Genomic DNA, 23818 nt, shown 5'->3' with positions numbered 1-23818 from the left:
ATCTGAGCTGCTTTAGGTTGGTTCTGAGGTGCTACCCCAGCAGCTAAGGGAACTGACTGCTCTTCTAGAGGACCCAGGGTCAATTCAACCACATGGTGGCTCTCAACCATCTGTAACTGCAGTTTCCAGGGATCTGACACTCCTGGGCTCAAAGGTGGTACACAGACAGACAGGGAGGCAGAAGCATAAAAACGTAAATTTAAAACCTCCTTTGCCTAGTGCCAGAATACACCATCTAAAAAAACTAAAAGTAAATAAATGAGCATCTTTAAAAACAAAAAATTCTGGCCAGGAGGTGGTGACACCCACTTTTAATCCCACAACATGAGAAGCAGAGGTAGGTAGATCTTTGTGAGTTTGAGGCCAGCCTACTCTACAGAACAAGTTTCAGGACAGCCAAGGCTACACAGAGAAATCCTGACTAGAAAAAACATTAAAAAAAAAAAACAACAGCAAAAATCATTCTGATGCATTCTACTGATGTGGTCTACTGGGATGACCTTTTCATAGGTCATCTAGAAACTATTTTCTCATAGGCTGAACCAACAATTTTCTGAAGGTCTTAACTCCCACTTCTACATTCCACTAGAGCAGTGGTTCTCAACCTTCCTAATGCTGTGACCCTTTAATACAGTTCCTCATGCTATGGTGATCTCCAACCATAAAATTATTTCATTGCTACTTCATAACTGTAATTTTGCTATTGTTATGAATCATAATAGAATCTGATATGTGAGCCCAAAGGGGTTATGACCCACAGGTTGAGAATCACTGTACTAGATGTTGTCAGAGAACTGGGAAAGAAGCAGGTAGCAGGAAAAAAAATATATTATTCCCACGACTTGGCAATATGACAGATTTCTCTGCAGGATCTAATACTAAATCATTTACCCAAAATGGAGCTAAAATCCAATGGCCCAGAGACATCATAGCAAAGGAAAGTGGGACCACACATATTCTCAGCTGCACCTACTTTACTCTGAGCGTTTGAAGTCCAAGTATTATGACAACCAGGGGCATTCTATAACTGCTTCTATCTGTCTAACCTTGGAGCTCTGAAACACAAATGTTTTATGACTTAAAAGTCCTCTACCCTGTGTATCAATCCATCTTTCCCACTTAGCCATTTCTTGGCTCACTGTATTTGTGGAACTACAGGAAAGCAGGCATATGTTTTCAGAATCCTTACCTGGAGCTGCTGCTCTAACTCTGGGAAGACCAAAGGAATGGCATCTTCAGACGGTGTATCATCTAAAATACAAAAATACAATGATTACTCAGCATGCCCTGTGTCTCATGTGCATCACCCTTCATTTTCTTTGCACATGGAGACACAGAGAGCTTAGTTGGCCTGACACAAAATTTTTAAGTGTGTATATGTGTGTCTCCTCAAATGTCTGCTCTAATAGCTCTCCAATTTAAAAGGGCTACTTAATACTGTCACATTAGCCCAAACCAAAAAATATGATATGCATGTAAGTGCTTTAACAAGGTGCTAATGGGATGGCCTGAGAACTTCAATGGGGCAGAAGGACATGTGTGAAAAACAGCAGCCTCACCGAGATAGCGTTGCCCTTTACTCTTATCACAAACCACAATTTACAAGCAGCTCTCCAGAAATCACCCAGGGTTACTGTGGATAACAGCCAGGAGCTCAACAGGGAATCTCTCCCCATAGTGTCGGACAACACTGCCAACCTGGAGCAGACTCCACAGCTGTGTTTCCAGACGAGCCTGAGCCCACACAATGGTGGCAACTCTGTCCTCAGTGGCCTAAACATTCCCTCAAACAGACACGGAAGCAGCTTGATGAACCATACACAGCTCTTGCTCCTTCAAAAGATGCAGACATTCTTGGAAGACTGGAAGGAAACCTGGCAGAAATGTTGCCTCAGATATTCAAGTTACCCCAAATTTCTTCAAGAACAGGCTGCTAATTCAGCCTTGGTGCTTTGTTAAACAGGATCTGTCTCTCTGAACTTTGGCTCCACAGGGACATTGACTAATCATTTCCAAACCTTTCCCCCAGTACATGCCTGAGAAAACAACACACATACACACACACACACACACACACACACACACACACACACACACACATACACACACTTAAAACCAAAGCCATTTCAAGTCAAAATAAAGCAAGGAAATATATTAGTTTTTATATTCTCAATAACATAATCAAATTCACTGATAAACTAATTAATGCTCATTTTTAATTATGTAAATCATATACAACAAAAAGACAAGGACAGTCATGGTTGGTATCCATGGAGATTTATTTCCATGACCCCCCCATGGATAAAAGTCTGAGGATGCTCAATTCAAATCCTTTACATGAAATGAAGTGTTTACATATAACTTAAATGTATCCTCACCCATACTTTCATTTCTTAGTAACTCTTAAAACAATACTATGTGATTGCTGTGGAAATAGTTGTACTAGAAAGATTAAGCAATAACAAGAAGTCTATACCAGTTCAGTATATACATGGCTTTAAGTTTTCCCTATCCTTGGTTGAATCCAGATACAGAACCCAAAACATACAGGGCCAACTATATCTCTCCCAACTGGCTGAGAACATGGTCCAAAATAAAGTGTAGTAAATACACAGGGTATTTGTGGCTTCTGTGGCACTACAGCTCTTTGAAGGCATGGAAGATGATCACCAGAGAGATGATTTAAACAAGGATAGTACTAACCTCTACCAAACACCTCAAGGGTCTAGTCACTCAATAGCAGTTGGTATATTTTGGTCAAGAGTACTGAAATAAATACTCCCACTTAAAAGTGGCCTAAAATAATGGCAATACATCACCCAACATGAACCTCTCTTTGAAAATGCAGTTGTGTTGGTCAGAAGATGCCTAGGATTCACTGATACTCCTGAACATGGGCTTTGGAGAAGGGTAAAGCCTGTGCCCCTTCCTGTCAGAATAGGAACAGCAAATTCCAGCCAGTTCCTGTGGCTTTCTCAATCCACATCATCATTGGCAAAGAAACTGGATGAAATTATCACTATCTGACACATTGTAGAGAAGTCTTTCATTATAAAGTTTAGAAGACCAGTTTGTGTCTTTGGTGCACTTAATTTACTTCAGTACAGTTTCAAAAGCCTAGACATCATGATGATTTAAGCTCATCAGGTCCAGGACCTGAGTGATTTGGCACAGTAAAGAGGAGCATATTGAACATTGGCATCCCAACCTTAATAACCACAGATGAGGAGGCAATTGGAAGGAGAAACCACCTCCATAAAATACAAACAGACAGGGCATGCTAGAATTCTAGAAGGTACTGAGGAATGGAGCTCAGGGCTTCCTAACATTTAAGCCATCGTGCCCACTGTGCAGTCACACTCTTTCTTGCTTCGTTATAAAAGAAAAAGTGGGGGGAGTGGAGGGTAGTTATTCATTCACTTAGCTGCCATATTGTAAACAACCAGTACCTGAGGTGACCCAGGATGAATGAAGCGATGTAGAAATCAATGTCTTTATACACAGCCACACCACACTGGGGCACATGTGACTATGAAGTTAATTTGTGGCTAAATGGAGGTTTGCAATTGGACCTCTTTAACTGAAAGGAAAAATCTAATCAACATAATGGATGTTTTACAGACAAGCAGAATGGAAGCAAGACTTTTGCTTCAGAATGGATCAAGCTGGATTAACCCAAGCAGGAAATAGCAGCGGAAACAAGAAAAACCAAAGACAGATGCGAGGAGTCTACCAGCTCTGAAAGCCAACCGGCATCTCCTGCTCCATGCCATCTGCTTTAGCTGGCAGCCTCGCCTGCCAGAAATTTCAGGGTTTGAGAAGCTGCTTACAAAGCCACCCCATGTTGGTGTGAGGGGTGTTTACTTTTAAACAGTGGCTGCCTTCTTTGACTGGTTTTAAAAATAGGCAAATATTCTAAAAGCAGAATGATGAATCACAGGATTGGGCCAAAGGGAAAGAAGGGGAGTGACTCAGGAAGGCTAGTAACACAGCTGTCGCACAAACATTTGGCCAAACTGTGGTAAAAACATTTCCACCGTGATGATGGTTCAGAGTCCCCGAGAGTGCGCAAGTTTACTATGACAATCCCAGAAGCACACAGCAGACCACACGGTCGCAGCACCAAGAGACCCCTGGGCATATTTAATTGTTGTTCTTTTTCTAATAGAGAGAAAAGAAACATTTACTAGATATATTTATAATGGGACAAAGTTTCAGAATAAATGCATTTTTATTATGATTTAACTGCCAGATATTTACTGTCCACCGTGTGTACAATAAGGAATCAGACTCCATGCTGAACTGGAAAATCAGACCAGATTAAGACAGGGGTGAACCCCAGTGGTAGAATATTCATCTAACGTACACAAGAGCCTATAACCTAACAAACCGACCAACCAAAATCTATCTTAAGCCATTTCTTTTTTAAAAAACATTTTTAAACACTTTTGTCTGTTTTGTGTATGGGTGTTTTACCTGCATGTATGTCTCTATACCCTAGGCATGCCTGGTGCCTGCAGAAGCCAGAAGAGGGCACCTGATCCACCAAGACTGCCATTACAGACAGTTGGGAACCACATGTGGGTTCTGGGAATTGAACCAAGGTCCTCCGGAAGAGCAGGCAGTGCTCTTAACCACTGAACTATCTCTCCAGCAAAGATAAAATACACAAATGAATGAGTTGGAAAGGAGAGAGAAAAAAAATTTAATAAACAGATGTTCACTGCCTGTTTGGCAGTTGTGACATGACTAAGCCAACACGATCCTCAAGATAGAACTTTCTTGTTGGTATGCTAGATGCACTAACACACCACAGTCCATTTTATGATCCTTAAGATAGAACTTTCTTGTTGGTATTCTAGCCACACTGACACACCACGGTCCATTTTATGAGGGGCTCATTTCAGCATCTGTTGACTCGCTGTTGGTTGGTGTTCAAGGGCATTCTCTTTCCAGATTCCCTTAAACCATTTGATCTATGTTTTTCCATGAAACAGATAAAGGAGATTCACTGAGTCTGTAAGCTAAAGCTTCACTGGTATCTAGGAATTAGTTACTCCATCTGAGTTATGACAGAATGCTGAACTGAAGGGGCTGAGCGAGCATCTGGCCCAGTCCACTGAGAGAAGAGTAAGGAACGCGTCCTGAGAAGGAGGAGCTCTCCAAAACGCCATGACCAGTGACCTTGTGAGATGAGGTGTCTCCTGGCCCGGGGTTCTTTCCCCAGCACTGCTCTGCTGTTCACCTTCTGGCCAATGAATTCCCAGACTTGTATTTCATAAACCAGGACAAATTCTCCCGAAATATTGGAAACTGTACCTTAGATTGCATGCAAGCTTTTATTTAGCTTGTGAAGATGATTCAGAAACAATTACTGTACATTCTTAGTTTCTCTGTGCATCGGAGAGAAAGTTTTAATATAGAAATTATATGAAACTTGGAAAAAAACGGTGGCCATTGTATTTGGTAAATTTTAGCTTTGTATGCTAAAGCAGTGTACTCCAAAACCTCATCGTTAACATCTGTTTCCATTTTGTTTCAAGTGAGAGGTGAAAACCCTATCAAACTATTCCGCAAACCAACATTTGAAAATTGCTATCCTAAACACTCTCTTGATTGGGCAACATTTTTATTGGACTTTGGGGTCAATTATTCCCTTACAGACACTGTTTTCATCATAGACATAACTGTAGTGTAGACTAGAAGACTTGTTATAAAGACCTTAGGTTTTCATACAGGGAGCCCAGAAAAAGAAGATCCACATTAAGAAGACACTCCAAAGCCCATCCCACACCCCATATAGACTACAACAAGTTGTCCTGTTCTCAGTCCTCTGAAGAACTCTACTTTGTGGGCTAGGGAGATAGCACAGCTGGCACATTACTAGTTGTACAGGCACAAGAGTCTAAGTTTGATCTCCAGAACCCATGTAAAGGGCTAGGCAGTATGGCTCCGTGCCTGTAACCTGGGTACCTGGGAATTAATGAATTTCAGGTTCAATGAGAACCTTGCCTAAAAGAATAAAGGTAGACCAGGTGGTGGTGGTGAATGCCTTTAATGCCAGCTCTAGGGAGGCAGAGCCAGGTGGATCTCCAAGGTCAAGGCCAGCATGGTCTACAGAGTGAGTTCCAGCACTACACAGAAAAACCCTGTCCGCTACACAGAAAAACCCTGTCAAACACCAAAGTAAATAAACAAACAAATAAATTAATTAATAAATGTGGAAAGCGGTAGAGAGAAATACTTGGTATCTACAGCTGTCCTCTGCACTCACACATACATACATGTACACCCAGGTGCATATCTGCACACACCTGAATTAGCATTTATACACCCACACACACACACACACACACACACACACACACACACACACAAAACAACAACACAGCACTCATACCATACCATACATGTACACCAAAAAGAAAAGACTGGGACTAAAGAGATGGCTCAGTAGTTAAGAGCACTGGCTACTTTTGTAGAGGACCTGGATTCAGTTCCCAGTACCTACATGGTGGTTCACAGACACCTATAATGCTAGTTCCAGGAACAACTCTAGTGCCAAGAGACCCAGAGCCCTCTTCTGCGCTTCCCTGGCACTCAGAATACACATATATATATATGCAGGCAAAATACCTATATACATAAAATAAATAAAAATATAAAATATAAAAAAAATTCTGGGTGTGGTGGCACAAAGAGGCAAGTTGATTTCTGTTACTTTGATGCCAGCCTCGTCTACATAATGAGTTCCAGGATAGCCAAAGACATAAAAGGGCTCTGTCTCAAAAAATTTTTAAAAATACACAAATAAATAAATACTATTTTTGTTAGTCATAATGGCTTCATATAACTATGATCTGTGCAGCCACTAAGAGTCATCAGGCCAGATGAGCTGTATTTGTTTTATCATTTTTCCCATGGTGTCTTGACTTTTCTTGATAGTATTTGAGTAATGAGTCCCACATTTGTGTCTTGTGCTGCACACCCAGGCAGTGTGCAGCTGGTATGACCTGCAGAATAACTTCTGAATGCTGGTGACCTGGAGGCTGTTCTGCAGGCCAGCAAGGATCAGGTGATACTCAAGGGGCAAGCAACCTAGACAATGGCTTCAGATCGGAAGGTCATGCCCAAATTTTCCTGAAAATTGTTTGCCTATAAGAGCTCCTAACTGGCTAGCATACATTCAGGGAACACAACAGCACAGGTCTGTATGCGAACTGTAAGTCCACATTAGCTGGGGAATGTGAATAGTGGGTCCTGTATGTGAACTGTAGGTCTACCTTAGCTGGTGAAGGTGAATAGTGGGTGTGATGTGAGTAATGGGTGTGATGTGAATAGTCTGTGTGAAGGTGAATAGTGGGTGTGATGTGAATAATGGGTGTGATGTGAATAGTCTGTGTGACGGTGAATAGTGGGTGTGATGTGAATAGCTGGTGTAATTTCTTTGAGAGTTGGTTTTCTTTCTGCAAATGGGCAGAGTGACTTGTTTCAGAGACTTGTTATTGATGAAGAAATACACGTGTCAATCACTTAGCCTGAAACTTCACATCTAGGAAATAATCATTAACAAGGATGAGTTCTTGATATAATTGATTTTCTTTTCCATTCCTTCCCATTATAAACCCAACCGATGTGTGGAAATGGGGCAGATGTATGTGTGCACAGGTGTACGTGCACATATGTAGTATTGGGGACATTCTCATCTAAAACAAAGAGAATGTATGTGAGTCAAGGTCACTGTCTTGGCTTACTTACTTTCCCCCTGACAGTTGAGGGGACTTCCCAGGTGTAGCCAGCACCTCGGGTCTTATGATTTACTTTCTTCATCTAAACTTGAATTGAAGAAGCATCTCTCCTTCATTTCCCCACCAAAGCAAACATTTCTTTCATGAAATGCTATCTGAAAAACTGAACTCATATAGAAAAGTTCTTTAAGTAGTTTTATTTAAAATGAAGATGGCCCACACATTTCTAATACATCATCACCATCAACAACAACAAAACCTTTTTTAAAAAAATAGATATCCCAGATCTTATAAGAGCACCACAGTTTTAAGCTACCTCAAAATACTTTTGAAAATTTTGCTTCCTGATTATTAAACGTTCTGTGTGAATTCTGTAATGTGTGCTGGATTTTCAGAGCCATGGGACTAAAAGCACCACCAGAGATGGATAGGGTGAGAAGAATGACCTGGTAAAGAGAAAAAGCTAGTAGCACATCCAGTCCCTGTTGGTTCTTTATCATTAACAAGCACCCTATCACCTCTGCCACCGCACGTGAATAAACCAATGCTGTTTCTCTGCAGAGAAGGACTTGATGCAGCTTACAGCAAATTTTTTGTTTCTTAGAAGCACTCTTCTATTCCCTGTTATTGTCTCTGACATCTTCCTAATTCCACCATTTTTCCTTTTTCTCTCAGAATGTTCTAATGATGATCAAAACATGATCTTACTCAGATGGTTGGTACTCAGGTATCCAAAGGCGTCAAGCACCAAGTGTTACACACAACTGGCCCGCTATATATATGTAAGTTCCATACCTGTAAGTTCAGCCAGTCACAGACTGAAAATATGGGAGAAAAAGAATTATGTCTGCATTGACAAGTTATTTCCTAAGTAATCAAAGATGGCAGGTTTTTACACAGCCTCCACACTGTATTTGGTAAAGTTATCCAGAAATGAAATATGGGAAGATGTACATAGGCCATGTAAACACTACACCACTTTCTGTAAAAGGCTTGAGCATCTACAGAATGTGGTGTTTTCAGGAGTCTGGAATCAAGGACCTCAGAAACTTCCAGAAGAGGACACTTATTGCTCAGTACCCCACCAAATACATTTTCACTTCTCTTTTTCCTCCTACCTCCAACAGCATACCAGAAGTAGCCTCTTCCCCTTCTCCCTGTGACTACTGGGGAAGCTATTTGCTGGCAGGAACATTCATGCGTTTAAAAAAGACAGGGTCTTTATTATATAACTTGAGCTTTCCTGGAACTTGTGGAAATCTTCCTGCTTCTGTCTCTTGAGTTCTGTAGGTCTACACAACCATGCAGCAGCTCATGAGTTCCTCTCATTGTATGGGCCTACTTCTGACTGGGGAGTGATACAAAAACACCCAGGACTTGGCTTTGAAGCACCCCTATTTATTAATTGCTGGTTGGGTTCCTTTAGGCAACATTTGTACAAATGGTTACAAAGTCTCCTGTGGCCTTGTTAATGGTAGGAAACAAGTACAAATTTTATGTACTGTTGCAGAATATTATTTTAAGGTGTGTTACTTTTGTTTCTGTTGCATTTGTGTAACTCTGTGAAGCTGTGTTACTGTGCCTGTCTAAAACACCTGATGGTCTAATAAAGGACTGAATGGCCAATAGTGAGGCAGGAGAAAGGATAGGCAGGGCTGGCAGGCAGAGAGAATATATAGAAGGAGAAATCTGAGATGAAAGAAGGAAAGAGGGCTGGAGAAATGGCTTGGGCATTAAAGGCTAGGCTCATAACCAAAAATGTAAGAAGAAAGGAAGTAGCCAGAGAAGGAGGAGGACGCCGGGGGGCCAGCCATCCAGCGATACAGCAAGCCATGGAGTAAGAGTAAGTTTTACTGAGTAGGAGAATGGAAAAGCCCAGAGGCAAAGACAGGCAGGTTAAGTTTAAGTTAAGAAAAGCTGGCAAAGGGGTGGTGGTGGTGAATGTTTTAATCCCAACACTCAGGGAGTGGAGACAGGCAGATTTCTGTGAGTTCAAGGCCAGCTCTAGTCTGCAGAGGTAGCTCCAGGGCTACACAAAGAAAATCACATCTCAGAAAAAAAATCAAAAACAAAACAAAAAAGAAGAAAGATTTCAGGACTGGAGAAATGGCTCAGTGGTTAAGAACACTGGCTGTTCTTCCAGAAGACCTGGGTTCAATTCCCAGCACCCACATGGCAGTTCACAAGTGTCTGTAACTCCAGGTCCACAAAGGAAAAGAAAAACAAAAAGAAAAGCTTCTAAGAAACAAGCCAAACTAAGGCAGGGCATTTATAAGTAAGAATAAGCCACGGTGTGTGATTTGGGAACTGGGTGGCGGGCCCCCAAAAAGAGCAAAAAACAAACAATAATGTACTCCATAAACATCCACTTCCTTTATAGCCTTTCTTTGAAAACTTAAGCAACAGATTCTAACCAAAATAAATAAAATCTGATTGCATCTCGAAGAATTTTCATTAATAATAATGAACTCCAAGCGGCTATAGATATTGTATTATTGATTTCATAAATGTGTGGTGAGTCTCTAACATTAAAAATGGTTGTCATGGTGCCTCTGTCCTCGCTGGGTTTACCAAGCATCCAGAATTCTAGCAGAACTTTCCTTTTGCTCTCTATTAAGTGAATGGGTAAAGCAATTGATGAACAGACTAGTGCTTAAAAAATAAGTCTCAATATTCACTGTGGTTAGTCTTCCTGGAGAAAAGGGATTAAGAGTGTAGAGAGGAGAAAGTACTAGAAGCATTTGGGCCCTAAGGAGAGAGAAAGATATATTATCCAAAGTAGGAAAGGTTGGTGGGAGGAGATAGTGGCAGGGACATCTGAAGCAGTCTGTCTGACAGTCACGTGCACCTGACCAGGAGAGCCACTGCCCCATGTTGGAGTGCCCACGGCGACGGCTGCTTCAGCTAGTCTGTGGAATTCCCACTGCTGGACGCAACATTGGATTTTTGAGATCAAAACAAATACTTTTAGTGACTCTGGTATGGTGGGTCCTGGATTTTGTAAACTAAGTCTTGTGTGGTTAATTTGTGCCCTAATGTGAAAATTCTAACAACTCAATCTTTTCAAACAAAGTATTAACAGCTCCTAGTCTAGGCTGATGCTAGTATCCTTGGAGAGAGAGAGTGGGATGGAAAGTCTAAATATATATGGGAGTATGCCACCCTTGTTAACTCAGTTGAAGATAAAGAAAACTCTGTAATTAAAGGAAATCCTAACATCTGTCCAATTCTAAATTCTCCCCCATGAGAAAGGAGCCTGTGAGTCTCACAACAGCTCAAGGGTAAGGTTTCATATTTCTTTTTGGCACATTTGCTATTGTGAAAACTAATTCAGTGGAGGGCCTCATTTAGGAAGTTAACATTTTGGAATTCCTGGTTTGGATATAATATTGAGCTTATTGAAGGCAGGGATAGCTGCCTCCAGGGCAATTATCTAAGTATCATTTAGTGAAGGGCTCTGACAGTGGCCTGGAAGAGGTGACTGTATCTGTAGGACTCCACATATTTCTCCCCAAATCCTGCTTCTGTACTCAAGCAATATAGCACTAGCCACTCACTGGATTACTAATCCCCCATACAACAGCAGGCAGCTACACTGTGAAGTGTATCTTGGCATCAGGGAGCAGTGTGGAACGTCCATGGGGCACACGATCCCTAGCAGTTTATATTTGTCTTACTATTCCACAATCAGCTACCGTAATGATGGGGACAACTTGAATATTTCATTTGTGTCAAGCACTTTGCTAAAAGCTCTGCCTATAAGGTGGCCTTTCATTCTTACCTTCCTATGCAACTGAAGGAAGACTGAATTCCGACAAGGCTGAATAGGTAGCTTATCCCAGACCGTGCTAATAATGATGAAGATGGGCCCCAAGTCACCCTTCTCTAACTTCAAAACTAGACTTCTGTGTTAAATGCCTCAGGAACACATGCTGAAAATTCTAAAATTAACCAAGTCCTAACTACGTTAGTCCCACAAGAAGTGACTTCTTGGGGGCCAGAGGGATGGAGCACTGGTTAGAGCACCTGCTGTGTGGTCATGAGGACCAGAGCTCTCGTCCCAGCACCCCCACCACACTGGGTCCTGAAAATGCCTGTGATTCTGGCTCTAAGAGACCCAGTGCCCACTTCTCATCCCAGTGTGGCACATACACACACACATAAGTAAAAGAAATGAGTGGATGTGATCAAGATACATTGTATACAAGTATAAAATTGTCAAAGAATAAAGGATCTTCAAAAAGAGAAACAAATATCACTATTCACAAGTGAAGATGTCTCCCTTTCCCTTTGCCTCTGCATGTTCATCAATAGTAAATCCGACAGTGAGGAATCGCTGTCCTCAAAAGGCCAGCTTCCTTCCCCCATTTGCTATTAAAGAGTAGGAGATTTCCCTTTGCTTTTTTTTTCCTTCCTAAATATGTGGTCCACAGAATACACACACTGGAATTCAAAAGGCATGTCTAGCTTGCATGATGGCAAATGTGACTGTGTGCCTGTGGGACACTCCACACACTCCTCACTCGAGAATTCAGAGGGAGTGTCCCAAATATCTGCAAAGCATCCTTTGGCGAACTGACAACTTTGTATGCATGGAAAAGTCCCAAGTCCTCGGCCTCTGAGTGACTCTTGAAATGTTGCGTGTCTGGTGCGTATAAACAGATAAGAGGACTTTCTTCTTCCTTAAAGAGAAGTAGCAAGTCTCTAAGAGCAGCATAATAGGAGTAGTACCTTTATACATGTGTTCTTTTTCCTAAATATTTTTATTTATTCTTTCATAATTTCACACATTTATACAATGTATTTTGAGCATACCCATCCAATATTACTTCCCTCCAAGTCCCCCTAGTGCCCCCAACCAATCTCCCTCACAATTTCATGTCTTTCTGTTTTGGTTTTGGTTTTTCTAAAGATGTGTTCTTGATGGATGCTCTCAAGTGATAGAATCAGGCAAGGTTGAGAAACACAGAACTACCCTCTGCCTTAGACTCTATAGTCAGTCATCCTTCCTAGACAAATTGAAACACATTGGTCATAAGGCTAAAATAATAAATCATGGTAGATTCTTCTCTTATTGGTTTATTTTGTTTTGTTTTGTTTTGTTTTTCCAAGACAAGGTTTCTCTGTGTAGCCCTGGCTGTCCTGGAACTCTCTCCTTAGACCAGGCTGGCCTCAAACTTAGAGATCCTCCTGCCTCTTGCCTCTGCCTCCATATAAGCCTTCCTAAGCATCTTTTTGTGGAAGTAGAGGGTAAGAATTATTTAAAGTGTAAACTGTTTTTAAAGAGATCTATTAAGAAACATGAATTTCGGGCTGGAGAGATGGCTCAGAGGTTAAGAGCACCGACTGCTCTTCCAGAGGTCCTAAGTTCAATTCCCAGCAACCACATGGTGGCTCACAACCATCTGTAATGAGATCTGGCATCCCTCTTCTGTATACATAATAAATAAATCTTTTAAAAAAAGAAAAAAAATAAAGTGCTTTAAATTAAAAAAAGAAACATGAATTTCAAAAATGGACATTTTGAAAACATTCAAAATTAAAAAAGAGACTGAAAATGTAAATTTAAATGTATTGATTAAAAATGTTCAAGAACTCTTAGCTAAGATCAAGAGCATTCAAAGACAATGCCAAACAAATCTCAAGTTACCATTTTGGACTTCAAAGAAGAGTTTATTCACTCAGCCCAAGGATGAGACTCACCTCTCTGTGGCTCATTTCTAGTATAGTACATTTTACTTGGTAAAGCAAGATTTATGGACTGAAAATTTCTTTGTAAACCTGTTTATTATAATGGGACATATTCTGTGGGACATAAGTAGAAGGGAAATTAGACACTTCCTTTCTTCTTGGATTATAAAATTGCATGTATGTGTCTTGAGGACTACTCACTGTATACAGGCCATTCCTTGAAATTTGGAGCTATGAAGAGTGTTAAAAATTGGAAGGAATTTTCTTATACTTTTTCGAGAAGTAACAAGATGCAATGAAGGGACTTAGACTTGCAAGTGTAAGGACTTATGTTTGGACCATAACACCATTATTTAACTAACAATGTGGTCTTGAGGCCTCAGAATTCCACCCTGTAGATACAGAATGCTCATGGCTACATTGTATGATTGTTTAAATTAACACAAATAACAAAGATCAGTTAGTTCCTAATGCAAAGAGAATCAGAATGTAGTGTTTATTTCTATGTTGGAGTGGATCTTCCTTGTGTGAAGGTTTCTCCTGACCAGTGTCTTACCGAATAACCCTTGAGTGGGAGAGACAGTACATGAAAACAGGTCATGGGAGACTGTCAGCAAACACACCATAAAGAGCCAAGGTTTCATCTCTTCATACTCTAATACATGCTCCATTGGTGACTACAGTCTGGGAAAGTTTAGGGTGATGAATAGCTATATAATCACCCAGCATATGGCTGTGTCACGCCAGAATTTTGAGAGCCAAATTTCTTACTTTACATTATTTTGGAATGATTCTGCCCCTTTTCACACATAAATTGTGTGTGTGTGTGTGTGTGTGTGTGTGTGTGTGTGTGTCTCGAGGCCAGAGGACAACATTGTTCAAGTACCACCCACCTTGTGCTTTTAGCAGGTCTCTTACTATCCTGGAACTCACTGACAAGGCTGGCCAGCGAGCCCAGGGATGCTTCTGTTTCTACCGCCCAAGTGCTGGATTGACAAGTGTGCACCAAATATGCACCAAGTATGCACCACCATGCCCAGCCTGCTCACAAGGCTTCTAGGGAACTGGGCTCGGGTCCCCGTGTTTGCATGGGTCCTAAAGTACATGGCAAGCACTTTACTGGCTGAGCTCCCACCCCAGCCCTGAAACGCTAATTTCTAAAACATCACTCCTCTGTGTGGACCATTACAGAGAGAGAAAGAGCATGAAAGAAAATAAGACATGGTTCTCAAAAGACCTGAAGTTTAAATGGTAATGTCTGAGCAGGTGATTTTAAACTAGAGCAACACTGATGCTCTAAACCAGACCTTCCTCTCCCAGCCATCGTGACCTCCCACCCCTGGGAGCCCCTTGTTCAAGGGTGGCGCAATTCCATATGTGTGTTAAGAGGTCACTGAGGGGAGCCATGATGAAAGGCTCTAAATATGGCAGGCTCACCTCAGACCTTACTATTTAGAGAGGCCCCTCCTCACCTGTCCCATTCATCATTCCTGGTGAAGCCTATTTATTTAGCCGGAAGTGTGGGAACACCAGTGAGAAGCCGACATCACACACACCACACATGTGGCTGGACTGGGGACAGTGATATTTTTATATTATCTAACCAACTGCCAGCTCTTAATAACCACTTCCTCCTGCCATTTTGACCATGACACCGTTTTCTATCCTTAGAAACGGTTCCATCTCTATGGTTCTTATCCTAAAAGAAAGCTTAAACGGGGAAGGAGAAGAAGTTAAAGCAACCCAACCGAAGCGGTGGGGGGAACTGCCAGAGGCGTTCCTGGAAGCTACGGTCTAACCGTGTGTGGTGGAATAGCCTAAGCTTCTCATCATCGGGTCACGCAAACATGCAATTGGAAACACTCTCCACGGACATCACGAAATCCAGTGAAGATTCTGCAAGTGTGGGAGGCAGCCCTTCTTTCCCCTGAAGCCAAGCGTACCTGGGGCATCACTGAGGCTGAACGCGATGCGCACCGGCTTATCTGCAGGCACCCTGGCTGTGCTGATCATGTGGGCACCTGAGGCCCGGCCTTCTCCTGGGTCTTCCAGCTGTAAGGACAAGAGACAGCCACTGTCACTTTACCCAGCATCGTACGTCCACACCCCAGAGACCCTCGGAAATTAGAAGGGAAAGCTAGTAAGCTGCCTTTTCCCATGTTGTAAATACCTAGTCCATTTTTATTTATTTATTTTTCTGACTTCTACAAAAATTACTTTGGTAATAGACATTGAGGATGAATGAAATATGGTTTTAAAAATCTCTACTTCATATTTTCAATATCTCTTCCTATTGATCAGTTTAATCCTGGCTTTGAGGGTCACCTATATTGCTTTTTTTTAATGGAAACAATATAAAAAAAGCTACAGTGTTGGGGCTGGAAAGATGGCTCAGGGGTTAAAAGCACTGACTGCTCTTCCAGAGGACCCAGGTTCAATTTCCAGCACCCATATGGCAGCTCACAACTGTCTGTAATTCCAGTGCCAGGGGACCCAACACCCATAGCAAAACATCAATGTGCATAAAATAAAAATAAATAATTTTTTTTCAAAAGATACAGTTTTAATAGACTTTCAGATAGCTTCAGACTTAGCTACTTTTTCATGCTTAAAAGCCGAGTTAGGGGATGGGGAGATGGATCTGCTGGTGAAGTGCCTGCCGTACAAATAGAAGGATCAGATTTCAATCCTCGTGTAAAACAGAGGGGCATGGTGTTACACACTGGCGACCTCAGGAATGGAGAGACAGAGACAAGCGGATCTCTGGGGCCCCCAGGGCCACTAGCCTAGCCTCATTGGCAGCAAGCCCCATGTACTAGTGAGAGACCAGATCTCACAGAACAAGGAAGACAGATCCTGAGGAATGACTCCAAAGTTTGACCTGTGACTTCTACATGCATGTGTACACCTGCACACCCATGCAGACGCACAACACACATACACACAATGCCTAAATAAAATACAATGCTTTGTTTGGGAAATAGTAAAGGATCAATATAATGGAATCATTTAAAGTAAGCCCCAAACCATTTTTAACTGTCTTACACTTGTAGTATGAACATGACATTCTTAACTATCTAATGACCTAGAAATCTATCAAACATTTATGCCTAAGGTTTCACCTCTTAACAGCAGGCTACAACCAAAACAAAACTTGTCCACGGGGCACACACACCTACAATCACCAACACTTGGGGCATGAGGAGGGAGGATCAGCTGATCTGAGGCAATATTTACTAAATAGTGAGTTTGAAACCACTTGGGCTACCCTGTCTTTAAAACAAAACCAAAAACCCAAAAATGTCCTGTGAGTGTTTGGCTCTACCTATTAAATTATTACCTAGTTAGTAAACTTAGAAATAATTAGTGGAAAACATCGTTTGCATAAGATGGAAGAGCAAAAACTGTTCTTAAGAGAATTTAACCCAATTATACTTTGAGGAAGATATTTGATAATTTCATGTTCAGTGGGACTAGAAAAACATGTTATAATAAACCCATGATATGGTTATTATTTAAATACATATATTTAACATTTCTATTTTTGGTCATGCCTCTCCTAAACTCTCTCCTCTCCATCTCATGTTGGCAGAAAAGCAAAAAACCTGCATGATATTTTAAGGAAAATGTCTCCAAAAATGGCAAAACATAAATAATGTCTTTAGCCATCCTTGGCAGGATCCTGGGAACCGCTGTAGCAGAACATTTTCTCATGGTCAGGTTTTTTTTCTCTTTCCCATAGCTTTTCTGTGTCTAAAAACAGTCTCCAGAACACTGAGTGTTGTTTTTACAATTACTTATGTGGGCAAGTTCAAGGCATACATTTGTACAAGTGTATTTAGATATACATACATTTTGGGCCATCCCAGGCACTGTATGTAAAGAAAATAGGCTTATATTAACCATCTAGTAAAGCTTAAAAACACAATGACGGTTTATGAGCCACTTAAAATTCTGTTAAGCCCATGAAGTTAACCCTACAAATAGCTATAAGCACCAGACATTCTACACACCATGGCATGTAATTATAAGTTACAAAAGGATGGTATCCTGAATTTGCCATGACTTAACACAGGACTTCTTGCTTTTACAAAAACAACCCTCCGGCATACTTCTGTGCAGATTCCTCTGCTTAGTATCAAGTATTCTCTTAGCCACCTGTTTCTGAAGAAATAGCACAGATTGTCTCAAACTGAATAAAACCAACCAAAGCCCCCAAAGTTGGAGCTGAAAGGAAAAGTCTTTCTTTTGGGCATCCTACAGTACCCAGTCCACCTGAGCGTGGCTTCTAGGGATGGGAAGCTCACTCCTCTTCAGGTACATCCCTTTACACATTCCTGTGTCAAGAAATGAAGCACATGAACTACCCCTGGGGTTTACTAAACAGACCTCTGCTCTGCTTTCAAGCTAGAGAAATAAAATCGATGAACACAGCTAAGGACAGCACAACAGAAAATATCTGTCTCCTGCAGAAAGAATGATGTAGAGGTCCTGTAGATACTGCGTCTATAACTTGCCTTTTCATCACACCTCCCCGGGGAAACCGGCTGCTGGTCCCTTCTCCTGGCCACTGTAACAGAGCCTTAGTTAAGTTGCCGGTGCTCCGAGTGGTTAGTTGAGTCTCACACCTGCTGCCTTACCTCACTTAGTTGAGAGTCTGCACTTGTGTAATCCAGGGCCAGCCACTGCCTTGGCCAGTTGTTGCGTGTGTGGAGTCAAGACTCAGCGAGAGACCAGTCTGCACCTGCTGCATAGCAGCCACTGAGACTCTGAGGGGCAGAGACAGCTGTCTACGCTACATACTACTACCTGCTCTGCCCCAGACCCCGGCGTCCCAGCCCACGGGACCTCCCTGTTCTGCTTCCTTGCACAGCCCCTCTCTCCTTTCCTTGCCACTCCAACAGCCAGGATGTTGTCATGTTTCTAGAAAAAGCAAGAGCAAAAGAAAAACCCTCCTCCTCCTGTCAGAAGCATTGATAAACAGCGAGTTGTAGGGAGTCCAAATGTTTTAATTCATTAGTCCTGGCAAACCTAAAATAAACAGACTTGCTTCACAAGACAGGAATGTCTTCGTGGTGACCCAATCCGTGTCTGTGTCTATTCCAGCAAACTGGCAAAGATAGCATGACTCTAGTCAGCAAAAATGTCAGCTCAGCTAGACCCAGCCAATTTGGACAGGCCACTAGCTGACTCTTGGACCATAGTTGTGATGATCCCATTAAGAAGGCGAGGTTTGAGGTTGAGCCGGGCCTGAGCTTGATGACTTGATCCATTCTACAAATGCAGACATTCACAACAGGGGTCAATGGGGAACAGGGAACATGACGATCCTTCAAACTTTTTTTTTTACAATTGTAAACTTGGATATCTTGGGTATTTAAAAATAACTGAACCATGATGTTAAGGTTAGATAGTCAAATACGAATAATATTAACAGAATGCAAGACAAGCCACAAACTGAAAGAAAAAATTTACAAAATGCACATGGGAATTCAAAGTACGCAAGGAAATCTTAAAACTGGACAACAGGAAAACAACCAAGTCCAAAAAGGGGAGACAAGAGTTCTGAACAGACATGTCATGAGCAAAGGTAAACAGATAACAAGAAAACCTATGAAAGATGATCATCTCTTAGGTCATTAGAGAGTCACAGACTGAAACAATGGTGCATCACTGTGCATCTATCCCCATGGTCCACATCCCAAAACAAACCGTGAAGTACTTATGTAGAAGAATGATACTTCTTCACTTCTAGTGGGAATGCAAAATGGTAAAGGAACTTTGGAATGCAATTTGATCATTTCTTACTAAACTAAATACATTCTTACCTTGTGATCCATCAATCACAGGCTGTTTAATGGTCCAGCATTCCAGGTTCACATGACATTAGATTGTAATTATCATGATGCACACATTTAGTCTCAAAGGAATAGAAGTTGTCCATCTTTTATGTACTGGGAAGTGAATAGTTGTTGTGTCTTGAATTTTAAATGTCATCCAAAGGTCCATGCATTGAAGGCTTGCTCTGCTAGCCACAGCATGACTCGGATAGGTAGTGAAAACTTTCAGGGGTAGGGTCTCACTGAAGACTTTAGGTGACAGTGGTGTGCCCTTAAAGGAGGTTATCAGTGTTCCAACCCCTCCTCTTCTCTCTCTTTGCCTCCTATATATAGAAATGTGAGAAGTTTTCTGCATCACATGCTTCATGATAAATTGCCTCTCCACAGTCCCGAAGGCAACAGGACCAAGTGAGTATGGGTTACCACCTCTAAAACCATGAGACCAAATTAATCTTTCAGTTTTATAAGCTGACTTTCTTAAGTCCTTTGCCAAAACAATGAAAACTAATGCAATACCATGTCTCTATTGATTCCCACACCAGCCCCCTAGGTCTGCCTCTAGAAGAGCTGCTGGTGACACTGATGGTGCTAATGTTATCAGTAACTGCTAACCTCTGGATTCCAGTGAGGAGGACAGTTAGGGATGGGAAAAAACAGACTGAGGTAGCATCTTCCTTAAAGTGACAGTTCACATTAAATACATGGAAATCATCTCCTTCCATGATCATGTAAATAGTACCTGATAGACATGTCATCTCTCTATCCCAGAGTCACAAAAGTAATCCTGGAGGCTTCAGAGAGCATGGGCTGTAATGCTGATGGCTCCATCTTCTAGACGTCAAAGATGACTTCAAGAGAGAGGTGGTGTAGCTGAAGTTTTCTCCAGTCCTGTCTGGCTCACAGTCAGGACAAATCTCTCTCACCTGCCAGTCCTGCAGCCACTCAGACCCAACCAAGTAAACACACAGAGACTTATATTGCTTACAAACTGTATGGCCATGGCAGGCTTCTTGCTATCTAGTTCTTCTATCTTAAATTAACCCATTTCTGTTAATCTATAAGTTGCCACGTGGCTTGTGGCTTACCAGTATCTTACATGTTGGTACTCATGGCAGCGGCTGGCAGCGGCTCTCTGCCTCAGCCTTCCTGTTCCCAGAATTCTCTTCTCTGCTTGTCCCGCCTATACTTCCTGCCTGGCTACTGGCCAATCAACATTTTATTTATACAGAGCGATATCCACAGCAAGGTGGGGCAGATGCTATGGAGGAAAGACTTCAATAAAGGATAATTTGACAACAATGAGTAAGGAATAAATAAGAAAGTGTCTAAATACTCTAAATATGCTCTGCCTGAACCTGATAGCATAAGTTGAACCTTTTCCAGCCATAATACCTACTAACTCTTCTGTTGTCTTATGAATGATGGTGCATTTCTGGACTTGTTACTCAAAACACACTCAAGACAACAACAAATAGGAAACACAAGTGAAATCCATTTCCACAACTGAAACCCAAAAGAACCACATGGCACTTTAGGAAAGCAAAAAATATAGAAATTCAATCCAGAAAGGATATATGTGTACATGAAAATATTAACACAGTAACAGTATGTTTCTGAGTGGTACCATTACCCAAAATTTTTGTTTTATTCTTTTCAACAGTAAGTATTTCACTGTTTGTGTTAGTCAGCTTTCCATATCCATGACAAAATACTTGAGGTAAATCAAGTTAAAGGAGGAAGGGCTTATTTTGTCTGTTTCAGGGGCTTCCATCCATGGTCACTTGGGCCCATTAATTGGAGCCTGTAGAAGAACAGTTAATCATTGCAGGCATATTTTGTAGAGATTGTGTTCTTCCTCATGGAAGGAAGCAAAGGAAGAAAATTCAACAGTCTCCTAAGTGCCCCACCTGAGGATCAAGTCTAGAACATATGGGTCTTTGGAAACATTCTAGGCTTGACCTAAAGCATTGTTATATGGGAAGTTATTTTTAATAAAGATACTTTTGGCTGGGCATAGTGTGCATGCCTTTAATTTCAGTACTTAGGAGGCAGAAACAAGAGGATCCCTGTGAGCTCAAGGCTGGTCTGGTCTACAAGGTATGTTCCAGACCAGCCAGAACTGTATAGTGAGATTCTGTCTCAAAGGTGGGGGGCGGGCAGTAATCATAATAATTTCACATATGAGCTTACTTCTGAATTATGACTTAGGATATGCTTATAGTATAGACTATTATCATAATTTCATGATATAAATCTCTCAGTATAAAACAAGCATTCCTGAACTTGCTTGCTTGTTTGCTCAAGAGGCACAGTCAGGATTGGTAAGGTCATCTGCAGACCAGCCTCTCCTCCTGCCCCTCCCCACAGACAAAGTCCCCAGAGCCTCTTCCTGCTTCTTTCTGGTTTGGCACAGTAACACAGTGAAAATTCAAAACAAAAGCTTTAAGGTTCAAGAGCAAATGCAAGACATTGCCCAGTTAGCTTTGCCTTTATCTTTTTAAATAACATACAAAAATTGCATAGACTCTTTAAATTTTTGTGTGTGTGTGTGTGTGTGTGTGTGTGTGTGTGTGTGTGTGCGTGTGTGTGTGTGCCTGAGTGTATATATGTGCACCACATGTGTGGAGGAGCCTTTGTATGTCAGAAGAGGTATCGGATCTCCCGGAACTGGAACGACAGGCAGTTGTGAGCTGCCATGTAGGTGCTGGGAACCAAACCTGGGTCATCTGTACAAACATGGTCTTAACCATGGAGCACCACCCTCCAGATTGTACAGATTTTTGATGTAAGAATTTCTGATCATATCATGTCACCATCTTTCACTTTGAGGGAGAATAAGAACTGATTTCACTAATCCAAGTTGACTTGAGGTTTAAGTTAGTAGGGTGATCAACTTTAGATGGTTGTTTTCTGGAAGCTCAAGGTTAGAATGAGGGATGAGAACCACTGAACTACCCAGTGGTTTCTCCTTCACGAATCTTACTAGAAAATGATGTTTTTCTATCTACTAAATGTTCTGACTTGGGGGAATTAAGATGGAAGGTGAAAAGCTGTAGCCTATGAGTCCAATCCAGGCTTCTATCTGTGTAAATAAAGCTTCATTGGAACACAGCCCCAACCACCAACATTCACTCCCTATTTTTCTCACTTAAGACAGAGCCAACACACAATACATAAGAATCTAACATATAATACATAAGAATCTAACACACAATACATAAGAATCTAACATACAATATATAAGAATCTAACATATAATATGTAAGAATCTAACAACCTGGCTGTCTAGGTCCTGGTCTGGCTCTTCCCTTAGGGCTTCAGTTAAATCAATCAAATAATCTATGCTTCAGTTTCCCCAGGTACAAAGTGGGGGATAATTTATCATTATTAAGATTAGAGTTAAGCTGGGTAGTGGTGGTGCACACCTTTAATCCCAGTACTCGGGAGGCAGAGCCAGGCAGATCTCTGTGAGTTCAAGGCCAGTCTAGGCTACAAAACTACACAGAGAAGTTCTGTCTCGAAAAAAAACAAAAGATTAGAGTTAATATAAATATATACAATAATGCCAGAAATACAATAAAAATTATCCTAATTAGAAATTATTGTTTTAAGGAGACAAAAAAAAGTTGGAAAAATTCATAAGAAGGACATTTATACTATCATTTTTATGCTCAGGGAACACTGTAGAAGAGAGGTCAGAAAGACTGTAAGAGTAACAGAAACAAATGATACATCTATAACACACACACACACACACACACACACACACACACACACACACACACACACACACACACACACACAAAGCTTAGGAACCATCCAGAAAGAAGGGACAGAAAAATTTCAAGAGCAAGAGGTTTGGGATGATGGGAGCAAAACTGTCTTCTGAACATGATGAGACCAGTGCACTCATGAGCTCAAAGCAGCTGTGATGGCCTGACCAGGGCTTGTAAAGATCAAATCAGCCAACAGTCTAGTGTGGGGCTCCTTATTGAGGAGCTATCAACAACTGATGGCTTCTGGTAGAGGGAGACGTTCTCTTCAAGGGTGCGACCCTTGGCAGGTCAACCATGCTCCAGCTGATGACCCCCAAACCCAGTAACAAATGGACAGCACAAACTGAACTCAATATGTTATTTTAAAAGAAAGGAAGAAGCTTCACAAGGTGGTGCACACCTTTAATCTCAGCACTTGGGAGGCAGAGGCAGGCAGAGGCAGGCAGAGCTCTGTGAGTTTGAAGCCACCCTGGTCTACATAGTGAGTTTCAGGACAGTGGGCTTCATAGTGAGATGTGTGCTTGTGTGTGTGTGTGTGTGTGTGTGTGTGTGTGTGTGTGAGAGAGAGAGAGAGAGAGAGAGAGAGAGAGAGAGAGAGAGAGAGAGAGAGAGAGAGAATGAGCATGAAGTTGAAAGGGGACATGGGAGGTGTGGCGGATCTGGGAGAAATTAGAGGAAAGAATGGGGAGTAGTATGATCAAAATATATTGATATTGTATGGAATTCTCAAAGAACTAATAAAAGTATTTTTAAGAGAAGAAAA

General features: G+C 41.5%; 1 protein-coding gene across 1 annotated transcript in view; it reads right to left on the bottom strand.

Moving 5' to 3' along the window:
* Window positions 1-18512, bottom strand: part of Map3k7cl (MAP3K7 C-terminal like) — a 41314-nt gene extending 22802 nt beyond the window's left edge. The window contains exons 1-3 of the mRNA XM_052741084.1: window positions 18080-18512; window positions 15383-15491; window positions 1190-1251 (exon numbers count right to left, since the gene is read on the bottom strand). Coding sequence (XP_052597044.1) covers window positions 1190-1251; window positions 15383-15452 — 132 coding nt within the window. The 5' untranslated portion in view covers window positions 15453-15491; window positions 18080-18512. The remainder of the gene's footprint in view (window positions 1-1189; window positions 1252-15382; window positions 15492-18079) is intronic.
* Between the last annotated feature and the right edge of the window lie 5306 nt (window positions 18513-23818).

Source organism: Peromyscus californicus, unplaced genomic scaffold (assembly GCF_007827085.1).
Source record: "Peromyscus californicus insignis strain IS unplaced genomic scaffold, ASM782708v3 Scaffold_16__1_contigs__length_79575227, whole genome shotgun sequence".
Classification (NCBI taxonomy): domain Eukaryota; kingdom Metazoa; phylum Chordata; class Mammalia; order Rodentia; family Cricetidae; genus Peromyscus; species Peromyscus californicus.
Note: the sequence above shows the minus strand (reverse complement) of the source record. Positions and strands in the feature narration are given on the sequence as shown.